The sequence below is a fragment of the Salvelinus sp. IW2-2015 genome, linkage group LG8 (assembly GCF_002910315.2).
Source record: "Salvelinus sp. IW2-2015 linkage group LG8, ASM291031v2, whole genome shotgun sequence".
NCBI lineage: Eukaryota > Metazoa > Chordata > Actinopteri > Salmoniformes > Salmonidae > Salvelinus > Salvelinus sp. IW2-2015.
Window position 1 is genome coordinate 12,350,484 of NC_036848.1, and position 23,473 is coordinate 12,373,956.

Sequence of the window (23,473 nt, forward strand, 5' to 3'; positions counted from 1 at the left end):
CACACAAATGAMCTTCCCTAAGATGGTTTCTGACAGTTTCATCAACTGTCCGGGTGGCTGGTCTCAGATGATCCCTCAGGTGAAGAAGCCATATGTGAAGGTCCTGGGCTGGCGTACTGCCAAATTGGTTGCACGTACTGGTTACACGCACTGCCAAATTCTCTAAAACGACATTGGAGGCTGTTTATGGTAGAGAAATTAACATTCAATTCTCTGGCAGGAGCTCTGGTGGAAATTCCTGCAGTCAGCATGCCAATTCCACACTCCCTCAAAACTTCTGTTGTGTGATAAAACTGCACATTTTAGAGTAGCCTTTTATTGTACCCAGCACAAGGTGCACCTATGTAATGATCATACTGTTTAATCAGCTAATTTGATATGCCACACCTGTCAGGTGGATGGATTATCTTGGCCCAGGAGAAATGTTCAATAACAGGGATGTAAACAAATTTGTGCACAAAATTTGAGAGAAATAAGCTTTATCTGCYTATGGAACATTTCTGGGATCRTTTATTTCAGCTCATGAAACATGGGACCAACACTTTACATGTTGCGTTTATATTTTTGTTCAGTGTAAATTGAGTCCAGGTCTCTCTGGATACTTTAGCTTTTTAGCTTATAATTTTTTTTTGTAGATCCTTACAATAGCTGAGCTCCCAGCCAAGCCTCCTGCCATGCCCTTGAGACAGCTAATCCTACAGGACCTGGCAGCGCGGCTGGCAGCCCAACCAGGAGCCCTTCCAGCAGGGTAACAGAACCACTGGGAGAGGGGTGTGAACCCCCCTGGGATTTCCCATCCATAAATGCCAATAGTAAAGCCAAGCCATTTCTATCAATGTTGACAGAATTATGCTTTTGATATGACTGAAAGAATAGAGAATATGGTTATTCTTATGTCGTTGATACAGTACCTGACATGATAGAACGTGTGTGGTTCCATTGTATCCTGAATAATATTTACTTGTGTTATACCTTTGTAGTAATACGAGGTAAGGAGAGGAGGAGAGGTAAGCAAGGATACACCTACTGTATCTACTTAGGCTGAGTGTGTCTCATCTTGTTGCAATCTCTCTCAGCAAAATATATTTCTTACCAAAGATGGAGGTGCTTATGCACTGGGGAATACCCGCATGCATACTGTATGGTTAACATAGATGATATAGAGATGGCAAACTGTTCATCCTTAATTCGTTTTTTGGACAGCACAAGTCATCCTCCTAATGAGGGCATTAAATCTATCTATGTAATGAAGAAAGCATAGGGCTAGTGCTAAACCAAGAGATGCAGGCCGTACTAAAACATTACAAACTTCTATTGAGTTTCTTGATTCATATACATGTTCTCAAAGAGTAGCTTATTGCGCTTTGTGAAGCAGAGGCCCTTTTGAATGCAACAGTATTGCTTCCATTACCMCCAGTGTTAGCCAGTGAGAACCTATTAGCTACAGCTTGTAAATTCCTGGCTGAGGTCATTGTTGATATGAACGGAGAGGTTTGGATCATATCCTGCATTTTTTTTCTGAGCTCCACTCGCTTTTAAGGAGCGTCAACGACGCGTCTGGTAAATCCACGCTAAAAACCTTGCCGTTGGACGCATCGGTGTGGAGATAGGTGAGTCAAATGCCATATTTTGAGAATTAAAAAACAATCTAAAACCTAGTGAAAATATGTTATAATGGTTGAATAAAGTTTTTCTTTGACTGGGAAAAGTTCAGTGGACCGACTGTTGTGCGTAAAAGATGAACTTGTTTTGTTATAACATATATTTCTTTACTCCGGTTGTCTATGACATGAGTACATTTTTGAATTTAATTTGTTTTCAGTTTTTGTAACATTTTTGTTTTGGGTCCATGKAAAAAACATTAGACACAATGTGCATGTGCATTTTGGTCATTGAATGCTGGTTTACAGAATCAAATTCCTTGTAGTGGGCAGCATAGCGGTGAAGCAGTTTAAGAMGTCTGATAAGGAGGGCTGGAATTTTAATAGTCAGTGATATAAAGTCATTTCCCTTCCCTGGAGGCATGTGCTGTTATTTATTCGTAGTGCATTTTAGCCTATTGGCAATCATTCATCACAAGTATTATTTGTAAAGTAGCTGCTGCAGTACATTTTGTTGACCAAATATTTATAGATTTTCAAAGTTCAGATGAAACCAACCATTTATAAGTGTCTATATGCATATGGGGAGTGTGTGACTTGGTAATCTACTGTAGCCTATGTGGACAGATTGTAATGGTTTAGAATGAGCAGTTTAGTAAATTACATTTACTAATGATTATTATTCCAAGTTTCATAGTTTTACTGACATAAGGAAAAATGATTCACTGAAAAACTTTTTTTATAGACAGATTATTAGGTTCTGTACATGCATGATGTCATCGATTCAATCAAACCCTGAAACCAGGTTTCTGGCAAAAGTCAAAGCAGCATTTGTCTACCTCAGGCAAAGTATTGTTTACAATGGGACACAAAAAGAAACTGGACTGCAAATAATGRTGTTTTGGACATATCCTGTAGTTTAAATGTGGAAACCCGTTTTAATTGAATAGGGCCCTGAGCCCATGTCAAAATCATCAATGCTCAACAATACTATCATAATAGTAGCCTACATTTCCCCAGTGGGTTATTCAAGCTCAGCCCAAAAACCCTCTAGGAAACACACAGTACAATAGGTTCCCCTCAGCCCTGCTACACTTTACTGGTTTGGCCAGCTGCCAAGTCAAATGTATGATGTCATTTTCTCCCAGCAGCAGCAGCATCAGAACACACTGGGTGGCTCCTCCTCCTCTACTGTGACTGGCTCTCATTGCTACAATGATGTCACCATTTTAATCAATAAAATACCCCAAATTTTTTTCTTTGGATTGGGTTTAGCGCCCATAGCTTTTCAGAATATGGTAGATAAATGATATGGTACTTTACTGTACAGTCCTTGTTTCTAATCAGACTCATTGATGAAGTGCCATTTGTTGTAAAATGAGCATTTGTGCCTTCATGAAGAATTTGTTCATGTAAAGTTTAGTCTTATCAACCAGTCGCATAAGCCTGACACACCAGCAATAGCAGCAGGACCCAATGTTCACAGACAGGATGCCCATTGGAACACAATGTGACATGTTAGATCAGTGGGCTCAGTTACTGGAGGACCTTGTGTTTCCTGTATGGCCCATATCAGTTACTGGACAAGGAACACCATTAGACCCAACCAAATCATGAGAAAACAAAAAGATAATTACTTGACACATTGGAAAGAATTAACAAAACAAGTGAGCAAACTAGAATGCTATTTGGTCCTAAACAGAGAGTGCACAGTGTCAGAATACCTGACCACCGTGACTGACCCAAAATTAAGGAAAGCTTTGACTATGTACAGACTCAGTGAGCATAGCCTTGCTATTCAGAAAGGCCGCCGTAGGCAGACCTGGCTTTCAAGAGAAGACAGGCTATGTGCACACTGCCCACAAAATGAGGTGGAAACTGAGCTGCACTTCCTAATCTTCTGTCAAATGTATGACCATATTAGAGACACATATTTCCCTCAGATTGCACAGACCCACAGAGAATTAAAAAACAAATCAAATTTTGATAAACTCCCGACTAACCGGTGCCTGTATATAGCCTCTCTACTGTTATAGCCTCTCTCCTGTATATAGCCTCTCTACTGTTATAGCTCCTCTACTGTATATAGCTCTCTACTGTTATAGCCTCGCTACTGTTATAGCCTCTCTACTGTTATAGCCTCGCTACTGTTATTTTTCATTGTCTTTTTACTGTTGTTTTAATTTTTTTACTTACCTATTGTTCACCTAATACCTTTTTTGCACTGTTGGTTAGAGCCTGTAAGTAAGCATTTCACTGTACGGTCTACGCCTGTTGTATTCGGCGCACGTGACAAYTAAACTTTGATTTGATTTGATATCTACTGGGTGAAATACCACAGTGTTTAATCACAGCAGCAATATTTATGACCTGTTACCACAAGAAAAGGYCAACCAGTGAAGAACAAACAACATTGTAAATACAACCCATATTTATGTTTATTTATTTTCCCTTTTGTACTTGAACTATTTTCATATCGTGACAACACTGTATATAGARATAATATGACATTTTAAATGTCTTRATTCTTTTGGAACTTTTGTGAGTGTAATGTTTACTGTTCATTTTTTATTGTTTATTTCACTTGTGTTTATTATCTATTTCACTTGCTTTGGCAATGTAAACATATGTTTCCCATGCCAATAAAGCCCCTTAAATTGAATTGAATTAAGAGAAAGAGAGGTAGAGAGAGGTAGAGGTAAAGAGAGAGAGAGAGGTAAAGAGGTCGAGAAAGAGAGAGCTCATAACCCTCTCCCAGACCAGATCTGCCTCTTTCCCATTAGCTGTGTGTCACTCTTCAAACCCTAAACTGATGTAATCATGATTCTCCGTTCCATGACTGTGAATGTAACCATATTATGCAARTTGGGGTCTCACCACTTTTTAAGTGTGTTCTGCTGGCTTATAAGGACGGATGAAGTCAGTGGGAAACTCACACCTATTGAACATGTGTCTGTCCTTCTTTACGTGCTCTTTCCATTGTCCTATCTTGTCAACTTGACATATATATTGTGGACAGACTTCTCCATCCCTACGAACCGAGCACACTGAGCTATTGGAGCAGTTGACCTTTGCAGAGTTCCAGAGAGCTGTGAGTCATGCAGAAGCAAAGGGAGCTTGAAGTGTTGGCCTGCCCACCGTGAAGTCTTAATCAATGTGTGTGTGTGTGTGTGTGTGTCTGAATTCTGCATCATGGGAGAAGAAGTTTGGGGGCTGTTGAATGGAAAAGGACACACATACAGTAATCCCCCCACGTACCCCACCTTTTTTGGCGCCCTGCTGTCCTTGATGGACACACACACACACACCTCTGTGCGTGACTACAAGTCATTCCTGAATTGAGTGTTGTGGATATTCTGTCAGTCTACACCTCACAACTCTCCCCGTACCTCTGTTGTTGCTAGGTAATGTGTGTTGATGTACAGTAGTGCCGTGGCTGTGTCACTGTCTCCCTGTGTGTGGTGGTGAGTCAGTAATACTTTAGTACTCCCCTGACAGAGATAAGATGGCCCTATCACTACCCTATCCACTGCCCGGGACCAGGAACAGATGGTGACTGAGTCACAACCGAATTCAGAGAGAACAGGACCAGGAACAGATGGTGACTGAGTCACAACAGAACTCAGAGAGACCAGGATCAGGAACAGATCGTGACTGAGTCACAACAGAACTCAGAGAGACACACAGAGGGAACATTCTGAGAAATGAACCATTGGAAAGCCTGTCCTTTTGTTTCTTGCTGGGTTATAACAACCATCCTTTAACTCATATATCATGATCAGAGGCTGGCATCTGTTGGTCGGAAAATGTGTAATTGACAAGTCAAACACCAGATGAATAATGCCTGTTGCCAATGGACCTCAGTGATATATCTGTCTGTCTCACAGGGAACAGGGCTGTGGTGATCTTAGGCTGTGTCAGTACACTAGTCTGCACAGTAGAAGAGGTGGAGGCATGTTCTAATGACACAGTCGGGCCCTATTCCTGCATCTGGTCAGAAAGTCCACTCCAGGCGTCCTATTTAATCCCCCTGGTAACATGAGCAATAAGACTCTGTCTGGTTAGATATGTGATGTTAATGCACAGAGTTTTTACATTATCCATCACCCCCACCACCACTACAGAACTGCTGCCAGGATTTCCTCCCAACAGCCTCTTTGATCTCTCCTAGAGAGAGTAGAGATTGAGGCCACACCCCAGAGTGAGGAACACTCCATCGACACACATTGCATCTCATTTGTGTGGGAAATAGCTTTCCATGCACTAGAACTCTGGATGTATTGAGACTATAAAGAGTCCCCATCTCTGTTGGACAGGGTGACACACTGCAACATGACACAATAGATTACAAAGATAGGAAACTGAAGGTAGTCAATTTTCCTACAGTATGTGTCACGTCTGTATGGCTTTTGGCTAACTAACCAAGTACATCTTGTAGTTGGAAAAGCTCTTTGTGGTTCTGGTGAGGTTAGTTTTTGCTGATGGAGCCATGGTGAGTGTGTGGTGCTATTTCTGTCTTGTATAGGGCAGGACCTAAGGGACTTGCAGGTGGGCGTGCGTTCCTCTGCTATTGTCTACCAGGATAATAGGCACAGTCTCATCAGCAATACCTGCAAATGAACCTGTCACACCGCTGTCAACATTACACACATGCATGTGCACATGGATAAGCATGGACACACGCACATTCACACACAAACACAAATACTGATTAATATTGTTGTACAGTACTAAACCATAGACAGCTTTAAAGCTTTAATCAACAAAACAACTGCCTGTTCCAGACAGAGGGAGAGATGAAGGGAGAGGTGGAGGGAGAGGTGGAGGGAGAGATGAAGGGAGAGGTGGAGGGAGAGAGAGGGAGAGACAAATGAAGAAAATAACTAATGGAGGCTGTACAAGGCAGAAAGGGGAGGTGTGGGGGATGGGTGTACAGATGTAGGATTTTAATTTGATCACCCTGTTGCAGGAACACCTTCCTAATATTGAGTTGCACCCTCTTTTGCCCTCAGAACAGCCTCAATTCGTTGGGGCATGGACTCCACAAGGTGTCGAAAGCGTTCCACAGGGATGCTGGCCCATGTTGACTCCAATGCTTCCCACAGTTGTGTCAAGTGGCTGGATGTCCTTGATACACACAGGAAACGGTGAGCGTTAAACACCCAGCAGCGTTGCAGTTCTTGACACACTCTAACCGGTGCGCCAGACACATACTACCATACCCCATTCAAAGGCAACTTAATCTTTTGTCTTGCCCAGTCTGAATGGCACACACACAAATCCATGGCTCAATGGTCTCAAGGCTTAAAAATCCTTCTTTAACCTGCCTCCTCCCCTTAATCTACACTGATTGAAGTGGATTTAACAAGTGACATCAATAAGGGATCATAGTTTTCACCTGGATTCACCTGGTCAGTCTATGTCATGGAAAGAACAGGTGTTCCTAATGGTTTGTACACTCAGTGTATGCGATCATACAAAAAATGTGAAATTATTATGTTTTAGTCAAATGTTATGTCTGTTTGGAATTCTTGCGTTCAATTTACAGTCTACAAATGATTAGTAATTATGTTCCGGCCCCAAAGACCATCCGCTCAAGAAAAAAAACGTCCGTGGCTGAGTCTAGTTGATGATCCCTGGTGTTAACAAATGTCATCTTCGCTACTTTCAATGAAATATTTTTGCTGAGAGCCACTGAGGTCACAGAGGTATTCAACAGTGAAAAACGAAGTGCTTGAATATGTATTATCCGCATGTGCCTTGAATAACCTTGGCTGGGATCGCTTTAGGACATAGTTTTGAGCAAACATCATTGAGTTATGGGAGTACAGACAGACACCAGACACACACACACATATACTGTAGACAACACACAGGCCACACACGCAGACGCACATGGCGCAGGACACACAAACACACACAACCACACACCACACACACACACACACACACACACACACACACACACACACACACACACACACACACACACACACACACACACACACACACACACACACACACACACCACACACACACACAACAATGGGCACGCACACACACACACATTTGTTCATATTTCCTATAAAGCCTTCCACCATGTTCTAAGTGTTTATGGTAATATAAAGTGTTACTAAATAAACAAACCATAAATTAAGGTTTGATTGACACTCAGCCTGTTTGCACAATGCCTTTCACTGAGTAATGACATCAACATGCTGGTCGGTTGCAGTGCTTCAGTGCTTGATATTAATCCATTCATGTACTGCAAACACATTCTACACACTAACAAACAAATATCATAGGGGTAGTGGGGGTATACTATCGGTTGTCCCTCGTGGTCCTCATTCCAGAGCGTTGGAATCCCTCTTCCCCTCCCCTACACTCTATTCTTTTGATGCATATCCTAAAATGGAATGGTTCATGGTTGGGTTTGTGTGTGGGGTTAGGGGGTGTGGGTGAGGGGGTGTGGGGTGTCGGGGTGAGGGGCAGCTGTTAGCCTCAGGGCGTGGATCAGAGGGGGTGTATATATAGCCTATACCTTGGTGGGATGTGTGGATCACCCTGTGTGGATGCTACTCTCTCCTCCGATCCTTGTCTCTGTCTTTACCTCTCTTACCTGGACCTAAACATGGCTTACAGACTTTCAGGTAAATAATTGTGATAGATGATTTTATTCCATTACTGATACCTAGTGCTGGAATAGTGGTGGTGGTTTGGGGAGATTTTCTCAAGTCCGGTCGGAGACTGACTGGTGGGTTGTGGGAAGTTCCTCTTGGGTCTTGGTTAGAAACATGGGTTTGTTTAGTGGGTCAGAATTGAAAACATTTTGGGAACCTGAAGTACTTTATCTGATTATTGATTTTTTTTCTGGTGGAAGGAAGGAAAACTAAGGTCTTGTGACACAACAGAGGGAGCAAAAAGGTCCATAGAGGTAGAAAGAAGTTGAATGTGTTTTTGGGGAGAAAAGTGATAGTTTGACCTTTTTCAAGGCAATGCTATTTACAGCAGGATTAATGCACTTCATGGAAGTTAAGTCCTTGGGACAGCATCATTTAGGCTGTCAGTAGTGAATCAAAGATGTTTCATTTAATATTGATTTGGTACATTATGAGTCAGACAGAGTTATCACATGGTAGATACTAACATTTGATCTGCCTAACCTCCATAACTCTCTCTTTGGGAGCCATTTGGCTTTGATCTGCCATCAGTGAGAGATGAGAGCCAGGCTCCCTGGCACCAGCTATGCGATTGGCGGAAGCTGAAGGGCTTAGCGTTTAATTACTCTGCCCTTTTATTAGGAATCTAGACCCATAATGGTCACGGTGGCACAGTGGCACCCACAGTGTCCTCAAAAGTCACTRCTCTGAGTTTGTGGGCCTAGATCAAATCAAACATTTATTTGTCACTTGCTGAATACAACAGGTGTAGACCTGATTGTGAATTGCTTACTTATGAGCCCTTTCCCAACAGTGCAGAGTTAAAAAGTAAGAAAAATTTGCTCAATTAAAAAGGAAATAGTAACACAATCAAATAACAATAACGAGGCTGTATACAAGGAGTACCGGTACGGAGTCAATGTACACGGATATGTGGTAGTTGAGCTAATTGAGGTAATATGTACATAGGGGTAAAAGTGACTAGGTAATCATGATAGATAATAAACAGAGTAGCAGCAGCGTATGTGAAGAGAGTGAAAGAGTGTGAAACTGTGTCTATGTGTGAGTGTGGCATCAATATGCATGTGTGTGTTTTGTGTGAGCATATGTAGTGTGTGTGTTAAAGTGTCAGTGTAGTATGTGTGAGTGTGTGGGTAGAGTCCAGTGAGTGTGCATAGAGCCAGTGCAAAAAAGGGCGTCAATGCAAATAGCTGGGTGGCCATTTGATGAACTGTTCAGGAGTCTTATGGCTTGGGGGTAGAAGCTGTTCTGGAGCCTTTTGGTGCCAGACTTGGCACTCCGGTACCATTTGCTGTGCGGTAGCAGAGAGAACAGTCTCTAACTTGGGTGGCTGGAGTCTGACCATTTTTAGGGCCTTCCTCTGACACCACCTGGTATAGAAGTCRTGGATGGCAGGAAGCTCGGCCCCAGTGATGTCCCTGCCACAAGTGCACAGTGCTTATACACTCAGAATGGAATGCATGGTTTACTCAGTTTTAGATGGATTCGGGCTTCTGAGACTGTGATACCTTGCTACCCTACTCCCCATAATCAAGCCACTGATCCAATCCTGCAAGTTAGATTCTGTTGGACTGATCCTGGCTGGCTCGTACCACTGAGATAAGAATGGGGGTGACTCACCGGTGACTCAGTATAGGGGCTTAAGCCGGGCTGCCTCTTTTATCCCTCTGGCACAGCTGAAGACAAGRCTGTCTCTTTCCCCTGTTCCACACACCCATCCATCCTCACTGGACACTACAGCTGGGAGAGAGCACATACCACAGCGTCTGTAACTCATCCCATTCAGTTCACCACACACATCCCCAGACACCTCGAAGAGCACCAATTGGCTTTCGTAAATATTTGCAGTGTTCCCATGGCTACCAGGATATAATGTCATTCCCTTGTTAGTGTTTCCCTCCATCACGCTCATTTGATTCAACTGGATTAAGATACTTGAGAACTCACAATAATATCTCATCTGTTGTGTCTCATAAATCACAGATATTTTCGTTCTGGCTCCCAAACGGCTAACCCCAGCATAGAGATACAGTTTGATTGACCTTTGGTAGTTTTGGTGTAATTTAGATGACCCAGATGAAACATAAGTCACTAAAAGGCTGAAAGAGCATAGTTCATTCCAGGGAGACCCAAGAGCACAAACATATAAACACACCAATCTCTTCCAGGAAACAGCTAGGTCTCTGCCCGTTGTGATGGGAATGTTGGTATGTTGATGAGAGGAGCAGGGGGGCGTTTTTGTTTACACTAACAGCCAACGAAACAACACTGCCAAAAAGGGCACAAAGGGGGAGAGAGGAGGAGTTGGTTGGATGGGGTGTGTTGTAGTGAGTGAGCCAGGCACTCTAAAAATATGGCCTAAACTTTCCAGCAAAGCCCCCGTGGGGCCGAGTCCGACATGGAGTGATGACTACATGCTAAAGCACTGTTCAGGACAGGCAGACATCTGTGGGCCATTTTGAGGCAGCCATTTTCCACTTCCCTCAGCTGTTTGGCATGCCGGTGCTAAGCCCCTCACCTGGCTGGTTCTGATTAGAGGACAGGACACATGCTGGGATACCAGCTTGAACATGTCTTCCTCTTAGCTTGGATGTTGGATTATGGAAAGGATTTTGTGCGTCTGGGTGCTCCATAGACAAGACCGTGTTTTGTCAATCAATACATGTGTGTTATGTCTGTGTGTGTGTGTGTCTGTGTGTTAGGGTCAGTGAGGACTTTTGGAATTACTCAGGGCAGGGTTGCAGATAGCTGAGGATCATCATAGTAGTATAAGAATATGATGAATAAGTCATMTAGGTATTACTCTCTCTTAGACCCACATGGACCATATTGAGATCTAGGGCTCTATTCAATCCGTATCGCGGAAGTRGGTAGTGGTTGACTCAATCAAAATGTAACCTACACTGCCTCCCTGTGGTGACTCTGAAACATCACATCCAGCTGAACCAGAGCCTCGACAGTTTACATACTTCCAGTCAATTAATCTCCAATGACATTTATTTATTTGTCAATCAATGAATTTGATGAGTAAATCATGTACACATGACTTGATCCCCAGTAGTAAATGTGATTGTTGTGTGTGTTGGTACAGGGCCCAGGAGCTACGCTACTTCCACCATGACCGAACGCTTCGACTGTTACTACTGCCGTGACAACCTGCATGGGAAGAAGTATATTAAGAAGGATGAGAAGCACGTGTGTACAAAGTGCTTCGACAAGCTCTGCGCCAACACCTGCGCAGAATGCCGTCGCCCCATTGGGGCTGATGCCAAGGTGGGTATTGTGTGGATTGTCCTTGTGAGTGTGCGTGTTTGTGTGTGCCCTTCAATGTGTGAATGTGTTTGTGTTCAGTAGGCTGACTGGCTTCAGTTCATATGTCCAGATTAAGGCCAGTGTTTTCATATCTGTTCTTCCTGAATGAGCAGCAGCTTCCACAACATAACAGTCAACATTCAGTCACGGACACTTGTCTTATAGACACTATCATTACTGACTAACCCCGTAGGATCGTTTCACCATGGCTGTAGTCTGCCTGTATTGGCTGTCAGTCCTTCATGCTACGCTGCACTCAAATTCACTTAATCTCCAATGCTAATAATTCTTTCCAGATGGACATTCTCTGTTTTCTGGCAAACTCCTCTGAATACCGTAGCCGACAATTGATAGGGAAATGAGCCTCAGTTTAATGAGGTGTATGAAGCCCGTGTGTATTAATGTATCTTACTCTTGACCCTCTCCCCTCCTTCCTGTCCAGGAGCTGAACCATAAGAACCGCCACTGGCACGAGGACTGCTTCCGCTGTGCCAAGTGCTACAAGCCCCTGGCCAACGAGCCCTTCAGCGCCAGGGACGACGGCAAGATCATGTGTGGCAAGTGTGGCTCCCGCGAGGATGGAAACCGGTGCCAGGCCTGCTACAAGGTGGTCATGCCAGGTGGGCTTAACCATAACCACAATGCACTTCTTCATCTTTTCTTTAAAGTGACCTAGTGCTGTGCACGTGGCTGCTGTTGACATTTTCAATTCCCACACTGTATGAAACCGTTTAAAAAAATTATATTCTTCTGTATCTTGCATTACCAGGAACCCAGAACGTGGAGTATAAGAAGAAGGTGTGGCATGAGGAGTGCTTCACCTGCTTTGAGTGCAAGCAGCCAATCCGCTCACAGAGCTTCCTGAACAAGGGCGATGACATCTACTGCGGCCCGTGCCATGACAAGAAGTTTGCCAAGAAATGCTTCCACTGCAAGCAGGTGAATAACAAAATGTTCCCCTTCACACACCCACATACAGAATTTAAAAAAAAATGATAGTAAATTTTGCTTCATTTTATCCTGCCATGTTATTTAATGTTAGGGACAGATATAAATGTACAGGGGGGGGGGGGGGGGGGGGGGGGAGCTGGTCCAACTCAAGGTGTCATAAAAGAAATGCGCCCTCCTCAAATTAAATATATTTTCACATGATCCTCCTCTTGTACTGTAAAATAAACTGAACATCCTTCCCATCATAGAATTAAATCTAAAGTATGTTTACTACCACAAATAACTGTAGTGAATTTGTGTTTATAAACGTGGATATTGACTTAGGGCTGCCACTTAGGGCTACAGGCCAGAAGGTTGATGGTTCACCGACCACCACAGATGAGCTCACTCTCCCTGCCTGTCATTACATTACGATCAAAGCTGGCTGCAGACAATGATCAGCTAGGGGGAAAATCTGATTTTCAACATTTTGATGCAATATTCATTATTACATCAAATATATGCAACACATTTTCCACCAACAGGTTTCTGTGCCAATGCCCCATACAACCAATAAACAAAGTATACCGACTTCAAGCATTTCAATATCATGGTTTGCGTTTTCAACACCACAATAAATAGACTATGTCAACAAACAGAAAATACATCCCTCCCTACATCCCWCCTTACGCAGTATCGAAGGCTTGGCTTGTATCTCCGAATGTCATTAAACTTTTTGTTTTGTAACAGATGTCCCTTTCCTTTCATCAATTGCCCCCCTGCACAGTTTGAATCTGATTTGTCAGTTAAAAAAATACATATATACACAAACATGTTAATAGTGGCCAGGATTGCACAATAAAGTCAGGGACCTATTTCCATTGTGGTCCCTATGTTTTACATAAATACATATACAATTACAGAGATACAGACACATTACAGAGATACAGKCACATTACAGAGATACAGACTCACCTCCAGATGAGTATGAGGGGGGAGTTTAAGTTCAATTCTTACAAGCTTGTTTGGCTGGTAGCCTATTCTTTATTCTTAGTCTTTAGATGTTTGGGGCTGCTGGTGAACCATGATGTGCACGCACAATCAAAGTGACGCTGGACTAGCGCACTTGCCAGAGTCTTTAGGGTGTCTATAGCTAGGTTTACATCCAATTGTAGACAGATTGATGTGAATATTCTAAAATCTTCATAAAAACAATATGCCATTTCAGTTTCCTTTAGGAAAATTTGGCACCGGACATGACAGGGAAGATTTTAATTTACCGGACAATTGAGAAATTGAATGGACATCTATATGCATTCAGAGCCGACTTGGCGCAGGCAGCGCCGTCAATAAACGAGGGATGCTAGCCAAATGAGCCACATTTACGTGTCCTTAAAGACGAGAACCAATTACAAAAGCACTATTCCTTGTGTTTCGATGTGTACCATATGCAAAACTTCATAGCCTCTTTTTTGGGGGGCTACTTTTCCAAAAACAATAATTGTCCACCTCACGGTTCAGCTGTCAGAGATTTGAGCACTAAATGCATCAGGACATTGCATGCAAAGGCCTATAGGCCTAGGTGTCCACTGTTTGATATGAATATGATATACTCCAGAGAGAGATGCCGGCAGCATGCTCCGACAACGTGCTTTTCTTTATGTCAGGTGGGTACTGCGTCTGCTCTACAGATTTTAAACGTACAGGAGGGTAATTCGTACATTTTCAATCAGAATATTTTTTTAAACCAGGGAGAAAACACACTACCCTCCCGTGCCTCCCCAAAAAACACACTACCTTCCCGTGCCTCCCCAAAAAACACACTACCCTCCCGTGCCTCCCCAAAAAACAACACTACCCTCCGTGCCTCCCAAAAAACACTTACCTTCCCGTGCCTGCCCCAAAAAACACACTGCCTCCCGTGCCTCCCCAAAAACCTACCCCTACCTGCCCCCCCCAACAAAACCACACTGCCCTCCCGTGCCTCCCCCAAAAAAAACACACTGCCCTCCCGTGCCCCCCCAAAAAAAACACTGCCTCCTGCCGCCCCTCCCCAAAAAAACACATGCCCTCCCCGTCCTCCCCAAAAAACACATACCCTCCCGTGCCCCCAAAAAACACCACTGTCCTCCCGGCCCCCCAAAAAACACACTACCCTCCCGGTGCCCCCCAAAAAAACACACCTACCCTCCCGTCCTCCCAAAAAACACACTACCCTCCCGTCCCCCCAAAAAACACACTGCCCTCCCCGTGCCTCCCAAAAAACACACTGCCCTCTCCCTGTGCCTCCCAAAAAAACACACTGCCCTCCCCGTGCCTCCCCAAAAAAACACATGCCCTCCCCGTGCCTCCCAAAAACACACTACCCTCCCCGTGCCCCCCAAAAAACACACTGCCCTCCCTGCCTCCCCAAAAAACACACTGCTCCGCCGTCCCCAAAAAACACACTGCTCTCCGGCCCCCCAAAAAACACACTGCCCCACGTGCCCCAAAAAACACACTGCCCTCGCCGTTGCCCCCCCAAAAAACACAGTACCCTCGCCGTGCCCCCCCCAAAAAACACACTCCCTCCCGTGCCCCCCCAAAAAACACACTGCCCTCCCGTGCCCCCCAAAACACACTGCCCTCCAGTCCCCCCCAAAAAACACAGTACCTCCCGTGCCCCCCAAAAAACACATGCCTCCCGTGCCCCCCAAAAAACACACTGCCCTCCCGTGCCCCCCCAAAAAACACACTCCCCCCGTGCCTCCCAAAAACGTACCCTCCCGTTCCCGCCAACACACTACCCTCCGTGCCCCCCCAACTAAAAACACACTACCCTCCCGTGCCCCCCCCCCACCCAAAAACACACTACCCTCCCGTGCCTCCCCAAAAAACACACTACCTCCGCCCAACACACCTCCCATGCCCCCAAAACACACATACCTCCCATGCCCCCCAAAACACACACTACCCTCCCAGGCCCCCAAAAAACTACCCTCTCCAAAGCAAAAAATAAATAAAATTGACAACCCTCCCCTATTTTGGACCACCTCTCCCCCCAATACATTTCAATTGTCCCTTATGACAGTGTAATTACAGTAGACCTAATTATAGTATTCTTAAGGTATAAGTTTAAGGAAATGCTTTCTGTTATTATTCAGAGAGTAAGTCTGTCTTCCAATACAACTAACATGGTGGTGTTTCTCTCCCCTCAGCCCATCACTTCAGGTGGTATAAGCTACCAGGATCAGCCATGGCACTCTGAGTGCTTTGTGTGTCGTACCTGCCGTAAGAACCTGTCCGGAACCCGCTTCACCTCCCACGAAGAGCACGTCTACTGTGTAGACTGCTACAAGACCTCCGTTGCCAAGCAGTGCAACGGCTGCAAGAACCCCATCACAGGTCAGGCACCCACACATATAGTTTACATGAACATGTATGCCTGATATTGTATGGACAGATGCTGTTTTTATGATAGAGGATTTAATTATGTGATATTCTGTTTTGTTGAGATTATATTTTGACTGTGAGCGGCACTGGTCATCATATATCTGGCCCATTACTATGCTGACTGCTCCACATAATATCTCCCATAATACAGGGTTTGGCCATGGGACCAACGTGGTGAACTACGAGGGTCACTCCTGGCACGAATACTGCTTCAACTGCAAGAAATGCTCCCTCTCCCTGGCCAACAAGCGCTTTGTCATCAACGGAGAGAACATCTACTGCCCTGACTGTGCTAAGAAGCTGTGAGCACAGCCAGCCAAGGAGGCCAAAAAAGTTCTGTCTGTCATTCATGGTGGGGTGTTTTGACAGGGTCAGGAACATAAATTAGTGGCAACTAAATTTGAGAGGTCAATCCAAGGGTTAAAACTAGAGAGAAAGGTCAATTACCTGAGTGAATTTGAACAGCAGCCGAATAGGAATCTTGTTCCAGTGTTTTGTCATTGTTGAATACTAACACACGCCAACTGGTTTGCTTTTGTGGGCCTCCGATATGCAATACTAACAAGCTTGAACACTGCATAGCCATATTAGGGAATGCTATTTTCACTGCCTTACTGGAACAGTGCTTTGATGATACTAATATGGGGATTACATGTTACATGCTTCCCATTGCTTCTTGAATTATATACTAGCTTTACTAAATAAACCGGCCATGGCATCTCTGAAGTGATGTTTGCAGAGTGACGTATGAGGGTTTCACATATAACGAACGCTTCTTGTAATAATCAGTATGGACAAACTAGGTCTTCTGTAGGTATCAAGTGGTGTTATGAGATGGTAATCTAATCATGTACTCATACTGTAACTTTGACGTGGAGGGAAAGTTCGGGATGTGAATGCACATTATGATGATCAATAAAGGCAAGCCATAAAATTGAGTATTTTCACTTGCTAGACAGAAATGACAAACGCCTACTTTTATTTAGCAAAACTTTATTTTAACAGTTCATATCTTCTCAGAACACTTTAGATATATTTACAAATATAATTTGTGGACATGGCTTGGGTTAGGGTCTGAAAAAGCTATTGATATTCACATTGTAGCCCTGGTCGGTTAGAATGATTGTCATGGCCGACGTAAGGACACGTGACACATTTGATTAGTTATTAATAACTATAAAATAAAAATACAGCCTATTCTCAATCTAAGGCATTCTATTCTACCGTCATAGCGACTGAATCATGAGATCAATTAAGAACAGTTAGCTCTGTATTCAGGCCCACAGATGCAGAAATGGATCGGAATAAAAAAAACATAACAGGACCTGGAACATTTCTGGTATTAAAGTAGCGACTCATGTATTGGCCCGATCTACAGTATCTGTGACTGGATGTGCCAGCGCCACTGCCATTAGCTAAGCACATGTAGACCTGACCGAGGAACAAGCGTGTCATATTGAACAAGTCTACAGCAATCCCCTGCACTTTGAAAAGAAAAAAGGTAAGTCAAGCCAAGGAGGGGAGTTCATAAAAGGCCTGGATGGGAGGAGACAGGAGAGGTTAGAGAAAACTTGATCTTTCCAGAATACCACACACATCTCTTTAACAGGCCTATACAGTAAAATTACTTCTTGGTGACAAGTCAACCCCGTGTAATTCATTTTAGAAAGCTTTTCAACCCTTTCAAGAAGTGGAAAACCTCCCACAGTGCAAAGTGTCTTATGTTGTGATGAATAATAAAACTGTTTGCACATGAAAACAAAAAAGGTTTCTCCTCAGAGAGAGAGAAGCATGTTAAATGATTAAGGGCTTGTTTGTTTAGTTAAAGTTACATTCTCAAAGCGAAGCTCATGGGTCTAAGTCAAGACATAAGGTATGTAAAATATAAAGCTATTTCAGAGAAACCTTCTGGTTTATTAACTGTGACAGAGTCAACAGGTTTATTAGAAAGCAAAAAATAAGGTCCCCAAACCTCTCCGTTTGGACGATTCAAGCATAGGGAATTCAAGCTTCTCGACACAGATTTTAAGGAACCCATAAACGAGACAAGAACAAGACTGACCAAATCGCATTTGCGCCCATCTCCATCATTTAGCGGTAGACTCAAGCCGTCACACTGCTGCTATACAGAGTGGTGTGTGGCGCAGTAGTCAAGAGTCCATGTTAACCTTCCTATTGCAACCTTCAGACACCATATGCCTGCAAACGTTCACACTGTGTGATAAAGCACTGAAACATTTCCACCCTTCATTCCACCCGTCGGGAACCAAGGCAATGAAAGTCAGAACTTCACAAAATGCCCTCAATCAACATACACAGACATCTTCCCTCTACAGTATGAGGATCCCCTGCCCTAGGCTCAGAGTACTGGAGAACAGGAGGGTTTCCTGTAGCCTCCTGGGTAACACCAAAACCGGACCTGACTCAATTCCACACCAACCCTTAGTCCCTATCCCTTGGCACTTGAGGTCATTTGTAAGTATTTGATAGGTATAAGCAATATAATAGCTTCACCTTGTGGAATCGTTGCCATATTGCTGACACCAATCCAATCTACTAAAGTGCCTAGTGGGTAGGAGACAGGGCATGATTTAGAACAGAGCATAGGGTAACAGCACTGACTACCCTGGCAAAGGGCACGAGTCTAACAGAACCAACATTTAAATAAAGTAACATCCATTCCCAGTACACCACCCCACCCACACAGACGCATTGGCCCAATACTGATTACATACATAATACAATAACACTTAAATATGAGTAAATATATTTTCATATATTGTATATAAACAGACGGCCAAATTATGACACAAATAATTGAAACAAACGTTTTTTTTTTCTTGCCAGGAGAAGTAACATAGAAGCTTAGTGGAGAAGCACTGGAATTTGTATGGAACGAGCTAGACAGACAGACAGCGAAAGTAGGAGACACCATACATCTACAGCCAGGTCAAAACTGTGTTTTAGCCCTAGAAAAAGGAACTTTGGGCGTCGTAAGAGAACTTCCAACCATTCAAGTTAGTTTCTGGACTAGTACACCTCTTAGAGAAAAGTCACGTAAAATGAAACTCATGGACCTCGTCTGACTGCAATTAACCAACATACACACACGTTAATCCGTTACGGGCTATAGCCATTCATATGTTAAGAGTATAAATTCATGCAGTCATTGCTGGGGGTCAAGTTATACCTCAGCGCTCAGGATGCAATTAAATTCAAATTTGATATGAGTTAGTTAAACATTAAGACTACATACATGTAAAAACATAACATGTCAAGATCTGAGGACATAAACCTAAAGACCAGGAACCGAAAGTTAACAGCCACAGTTCACAAATATTTACTAAATCACCAGCTTTGTCAAATTCCTACATCCTTCAGTTTGTAAATTTGAAATAGTAGGCAACCACCCTCAGCAGTGTCGGAAGAAACCGGGAGCATCCGGTTTTCAGGGGAAAAGCTGAGAAGAGGCGAAGCTTGAAAGCCGTATGCTTCTGGTTTCTTCCGGCCCCGCTCAGGCATTTATTTTATGCCTGCTACCTTAGGTTAGTAGGCAACAGTCATTTCATAAAACCATTTGTTTGATTCATAGACCTGAGTGCCCCCTAGCGGCCATAAGGAAAAGAGCAGGAGTGAGGGAGTGCTGGGAGATGGCAAGGGAAGGCGGAGGGGCTCTGACCAGCCCTTTGGGGGCATAGGGGAGAGGGGTAAACCATGGGAGAATAGGACCTGGAGAGTTTAAAGGAGAGCAAATCCAGAATTCAAGGTCGGATTACAATTTGGGTAGGATGGGATTAGTTACATAGGGCCGCTTCTGGTTTGGGAACCGGCAAGTCGTAACACACATTTGTGTAAATACTCCCTCATCCACTGGAGATACTTATGGCTCATGTAGGCAGACCCTGAGAGACTACAATACCCAGGTTCCCCAGCCCACCAATCAGAATGTGTTTTATCACATCTGGGGGGGGGGGGGGGGTACTAGAGTTTCCTGACTCACTCATGACACGAGAAGTAATGAACTCATAGTGATCATATAGCAAAGTGTTATGTACATACATCCTGGAATATTCTCAAACCAGACTACCCCCCCTAAAACTAGACATGAGATAACAGCAATTACATTTAACGAAGACAACAAAATTAATAAATTACGTCGCACGCCCTGCACAACACTTAAACAACAGTATGAACAAAACAACATTTAAAAAATAACCAAGTGTCAACTGTTGTAAGTATGAGAGGATGAGAGCCCTTGAAGTGAGCACATTGGAGGAATAGAGATTATCCCCTGAAGCTTTGTTTCTCTTTTTAGATAAAAAAAAAAAGCGTTTTTCTTTTCATGTGGTAGGGGTGCAAAGTTAGCGTTCTGGGAGTCCCTGTCCCCCCCCTCACCCCCTGTGCTCTTCCTCTGGCTGAGGGTGGGTGTGTACGTGTGGAGGGGGTAAGGGGGTCTGGAGCTCAGCTGGACAGGAACTCTGGAAGTGCAATATTCACAAGCCTCTGAAGGGAGAGCGCAGCCTCACATCTCTAGAGAGAAAGAGGGACACAAAGAGAACAAGGGTCAATATTTGATATCCACAAAGCTATTCACTTTTCTATACAACATGTGCAGTACAGTAAATCAACTATACAGTTGTTTCCAAAATAACTCWCACACCTGACAGGGCTTCGATGGGCTGACTGGAGGGGTGGAGGGTGGCCACGGGGGTCCCCTTGTCCTCGAAGGCCACCCTGGGTCCCTTGGGGGCCCCGTCACAGTCGATGAGGCCCTGGTTGCGGCCGTCAGCATCGATGAGGGGACGGCCCTTGGAGTTGACGCCCAGGTCAATGAACTCCTCGAAGCTCCAGGGGCCAGGTTTACCGTTCAGCCCCGGGGCCAGCTTGTTAGAGTCCTCGTTCAGGAACTCTGAGCCCCCCACTAAACGACCCTTAGGCACTGGACTGGAGGGGAGAGAGGGAGTGAATGAAAGATGCCTATAGCCAAAATAATCCTATATCATTGTGTTTAGAGCAATTGGGAGTGGTATACCGTGTGTGGGTGTGTGTGTCATACCTAACAGCCAGAGGCTCCCCAGCGGTGGTTCTGTTGTTCTCCTTGTTGTCTGCCTCCGGTATCCCGTTCACGCATCCCAACGGCTCCTCCCGCACTCCCATTGGTTCGCTGCGGGCCAGTCCACGCTCCTCCTCATCCAGGCCGTCCGTCTCCAAGGCAACATCTCCGGGCTGGGTTGACTCGTCGTCTGCGGGGACAAATAAGCAGAAGGCAGATGACTCAACATGCACACTCACAGAGGGAGTGGTGTCTGTGCAAACAGACAAGTAAATCACATACAGTGTTTGCACTCACTAGGGATGTGACAGATGGACCATTTTTCTTAAAGTTTAAACTGACATTTTTGTATCGGTTTCCGTTAAAACTAAGAAAAATGAATCCACATTTTTGTCAATTCACAACAATCTATCAGTATAGTCAGGTCGGCCACCGGGCAGCCAGTCAGTACTGTGTGTGCACTAGTCCTATCTAGCAGTATAGGCAGGTCAGCCACCAGACAGTCAGAACCGTGCACTACGTCCTATCTATCAGTATAGGCAGGTCAGCCACCAGACAGATAGGCCTATGCGGCGCGTTCTGACTGTCTGGTGGCTGACTTGCCTATACTGCTAGATAGGACTAGTGCACGGTTCTGACTGTCGGTGGCTGACCTGCCTATACTGCTAGATAGGATACAGGGCACGGTTCTGACTGTCTGGTGGCTGACCTGCCTATACTGATATGATAGGCCTAGTGGCGCGGTTCTGACTATCAGTATAGGCAGGTCAGCCACGCAGACAGTCAGAACCGTGCACTAGGGCTATCTATCAGATAGGCAGGTCAGCCACCAGACAGTCAGAACGTGGGCACTAGGCTCTATCAGTATCTGGCAGGTCAGCCGACCAGACAGTCAGAGACCGTGGCACTAGTCCTATCTACCAGTATAGGCAGGTCAGCCACCAGACAGTCAAAAACCGTGCACTAGTCCTATCTAGCAGTATAAGGACAGGTCGAGCCTACTCAGATCAGTCAGTAACCGTGCACTAGTGGTCCTATCTATCATTTGTATATGGCAGGTCGAGCCACCAGAACAGTCAGAACCGTGCACTAGTCCTATCTATCAGTATAGGCAGGTCGGCCACAGACAGTCAAACCGTGCCACTAGTCGCTATTCTATCAGTATAGGCAGGTCAGCCACCAGACAGTCAGAACCGTGCACTAGGCCTATCTATCGGCAATCAAAAGCTGTATCCTACAATTTCTTGGCATGCAATGTCCTGCAACTTCAGTAAAGTAGGGCCTATCATCAATGAATAGGCTAGGATATTCTACGTGTAACAGACCGAAGACTGAACACACACACACACACTAGCATCATTAGCAAAGAGAGGAAGAGGCAAAGCAAGAGGTTTCACTCTTGCCAAAATCTGTCCAAAATGGTCTTGGACCTGAGCTTGTCGCCTGCTTTCCCGCCTTTGGGACAACAATTCCCATTGTTAGGGCGGAGACATGAGCGTCTCGTCATCATATACAGAACTCTGGCCAAGAGCAGGCGAGCCAGGGTAAGAGAGGGAGGGGAGGCGAGCCAGGGTAAAAGAGAGGGAGGGCAGGCGAGCCAGGGTAAAAGAGAGGGACAGTGACGGAGCCAGGGTAAAAGAGAGGGAGGGCATGTGCGGCGGGTAGAAGAAGAGGGAGGGCAGGCGAGCCAGGGTATAAGAGAGGGAGGGGCAGGCGAGCAGAATGTCTAGGAATTCTGTGTCTCACAACCTCTTGATTTTCATGCTCTGCAAATTCACCAAGTAGCCTAAGGTTGGCCCCTTCCCTCTGTTTTTATTTAAATGAGCAACATGTTTCCCCAGGCCTTCACAGCCAACCATCTAGTTAGGCTATAACACAGAAAAGAATATGTTTTGTGATAACTGCATTCTGATTTAAATTTGGTTAAAAAAACCTTAATGTTAAGGATCCAAACTTTGTTTAAACATTTGAACGCTAGAGCTGGGATAACATAGTGAAAATTATTAACAACGACAACTTACCAAAGGCATTTTACTGATATCGATAACTGGGATAAATAGCCTATACCAGAGAAATATGAAGTTAGAAATGAAAGAAGTCTGCTAATTTGGGAAATTAACACGACAGTTGATAGTTACATCTAAAGTAGTAGTAGTAGTAGCAAGAACTCATTAAAGTTATTCGTTCTATTTATCGCTATAACTCAGTCCATTTATGGGATTTTTGCCCATAGTGCCCAGCTGTCTCACACACACACCCCCCATTGTGTCAAAGGGATGGTTAAGTGATGGTGGACAGTTACCCTTGGTTTCGACACAGTTGGTTTCTTCTTCGCCTTCCTCCTCTCCCTCTTCATCCTGTATGCCTTTCTCATCCTCATCATCACCACCATCATCATCATCATCATCATCTCCTCCCTACACAGGACACGGACAGTGCACCGGTTAAAATGTGTCCAAGTTAAA

At 44.4% G+C, this 23,473-nt stretch overlaps 2 protein-coding genes across 3 annotated transcripts in view; one reads left to right on the top strand and one right to left on the bottom strand.

The window, feature by feature from the left end:
• Positions 1 to 1,503: 1,503 nt before the first annotated feature.
• Positions 1,504 to 16,893, top strand: LOC111967427 (four and a half LIM domains protein 1-like). Of its 2 annotated transcripts, none has more exons than XM_023992439.2 (6): positions 1,504 to 1,610; positions 11,373 to 11,554; positions 12,036 to 12,213; positions 12,363 to 12,532; positions 15,721 to 15,907; positions 16,107 to 16,893. In XM_023992439.2, exons 2-6 carry the CDS (start codon positions 11,399 to 11,401, stop codon positions 16,259 to 16,261), a joined length of 846 nt encoding a protein of 281 aa, XP_023848207.1. In that variant the 5' UTR covers positions 1,504 to 1,610; positions 11,373 to 11,398; the 3' UTR covers positions 16,262 to 16,893. The 2 variants fall into 2 exon arrangements, with proteins under 2 accessions (XP_023848207.1, XP_023848206.1); XM_023992438.2 differs by lacking the exon at positions 1,504 to 1,610 and adding an exon at positions 8,143 to 8,251.
• Positions 16,894 to 20,278: 3,385 nt separating this feature from the next.
• The window catches only part of LOC111967426 (ensconsin), a 49,739-nt gene continuing 46,544 nt past the window's right edge, over positions 20,279 to 23,473 (bottom strand). Inside the window, exons 17-20 of the mRNA XM_023992432.2 lie at positions 23,311 to 23,425; positions 21,012 to 21,198; positions 20,616 to 20,899; positions 20,279 to 20,485 (exon numbers count right to left, since the gene is read on the bottom strand). Coding sequence (XP_023848200.2) covers positions 20,478 to 20,485; positions 20,616 to 20,899; positions 21,012 to 21,198; positions 23,311 to 23,425 — 594 coding nt within the window. The 3' untranslated portion in view covers positions 20,279 to 20,477. The remainder of the gene's footprint in view (positions 20,486 to 20,615; positions 20,900 to 21,011; positions 21,199 to 23,310; positions 23,426 to 23,473) is intronic.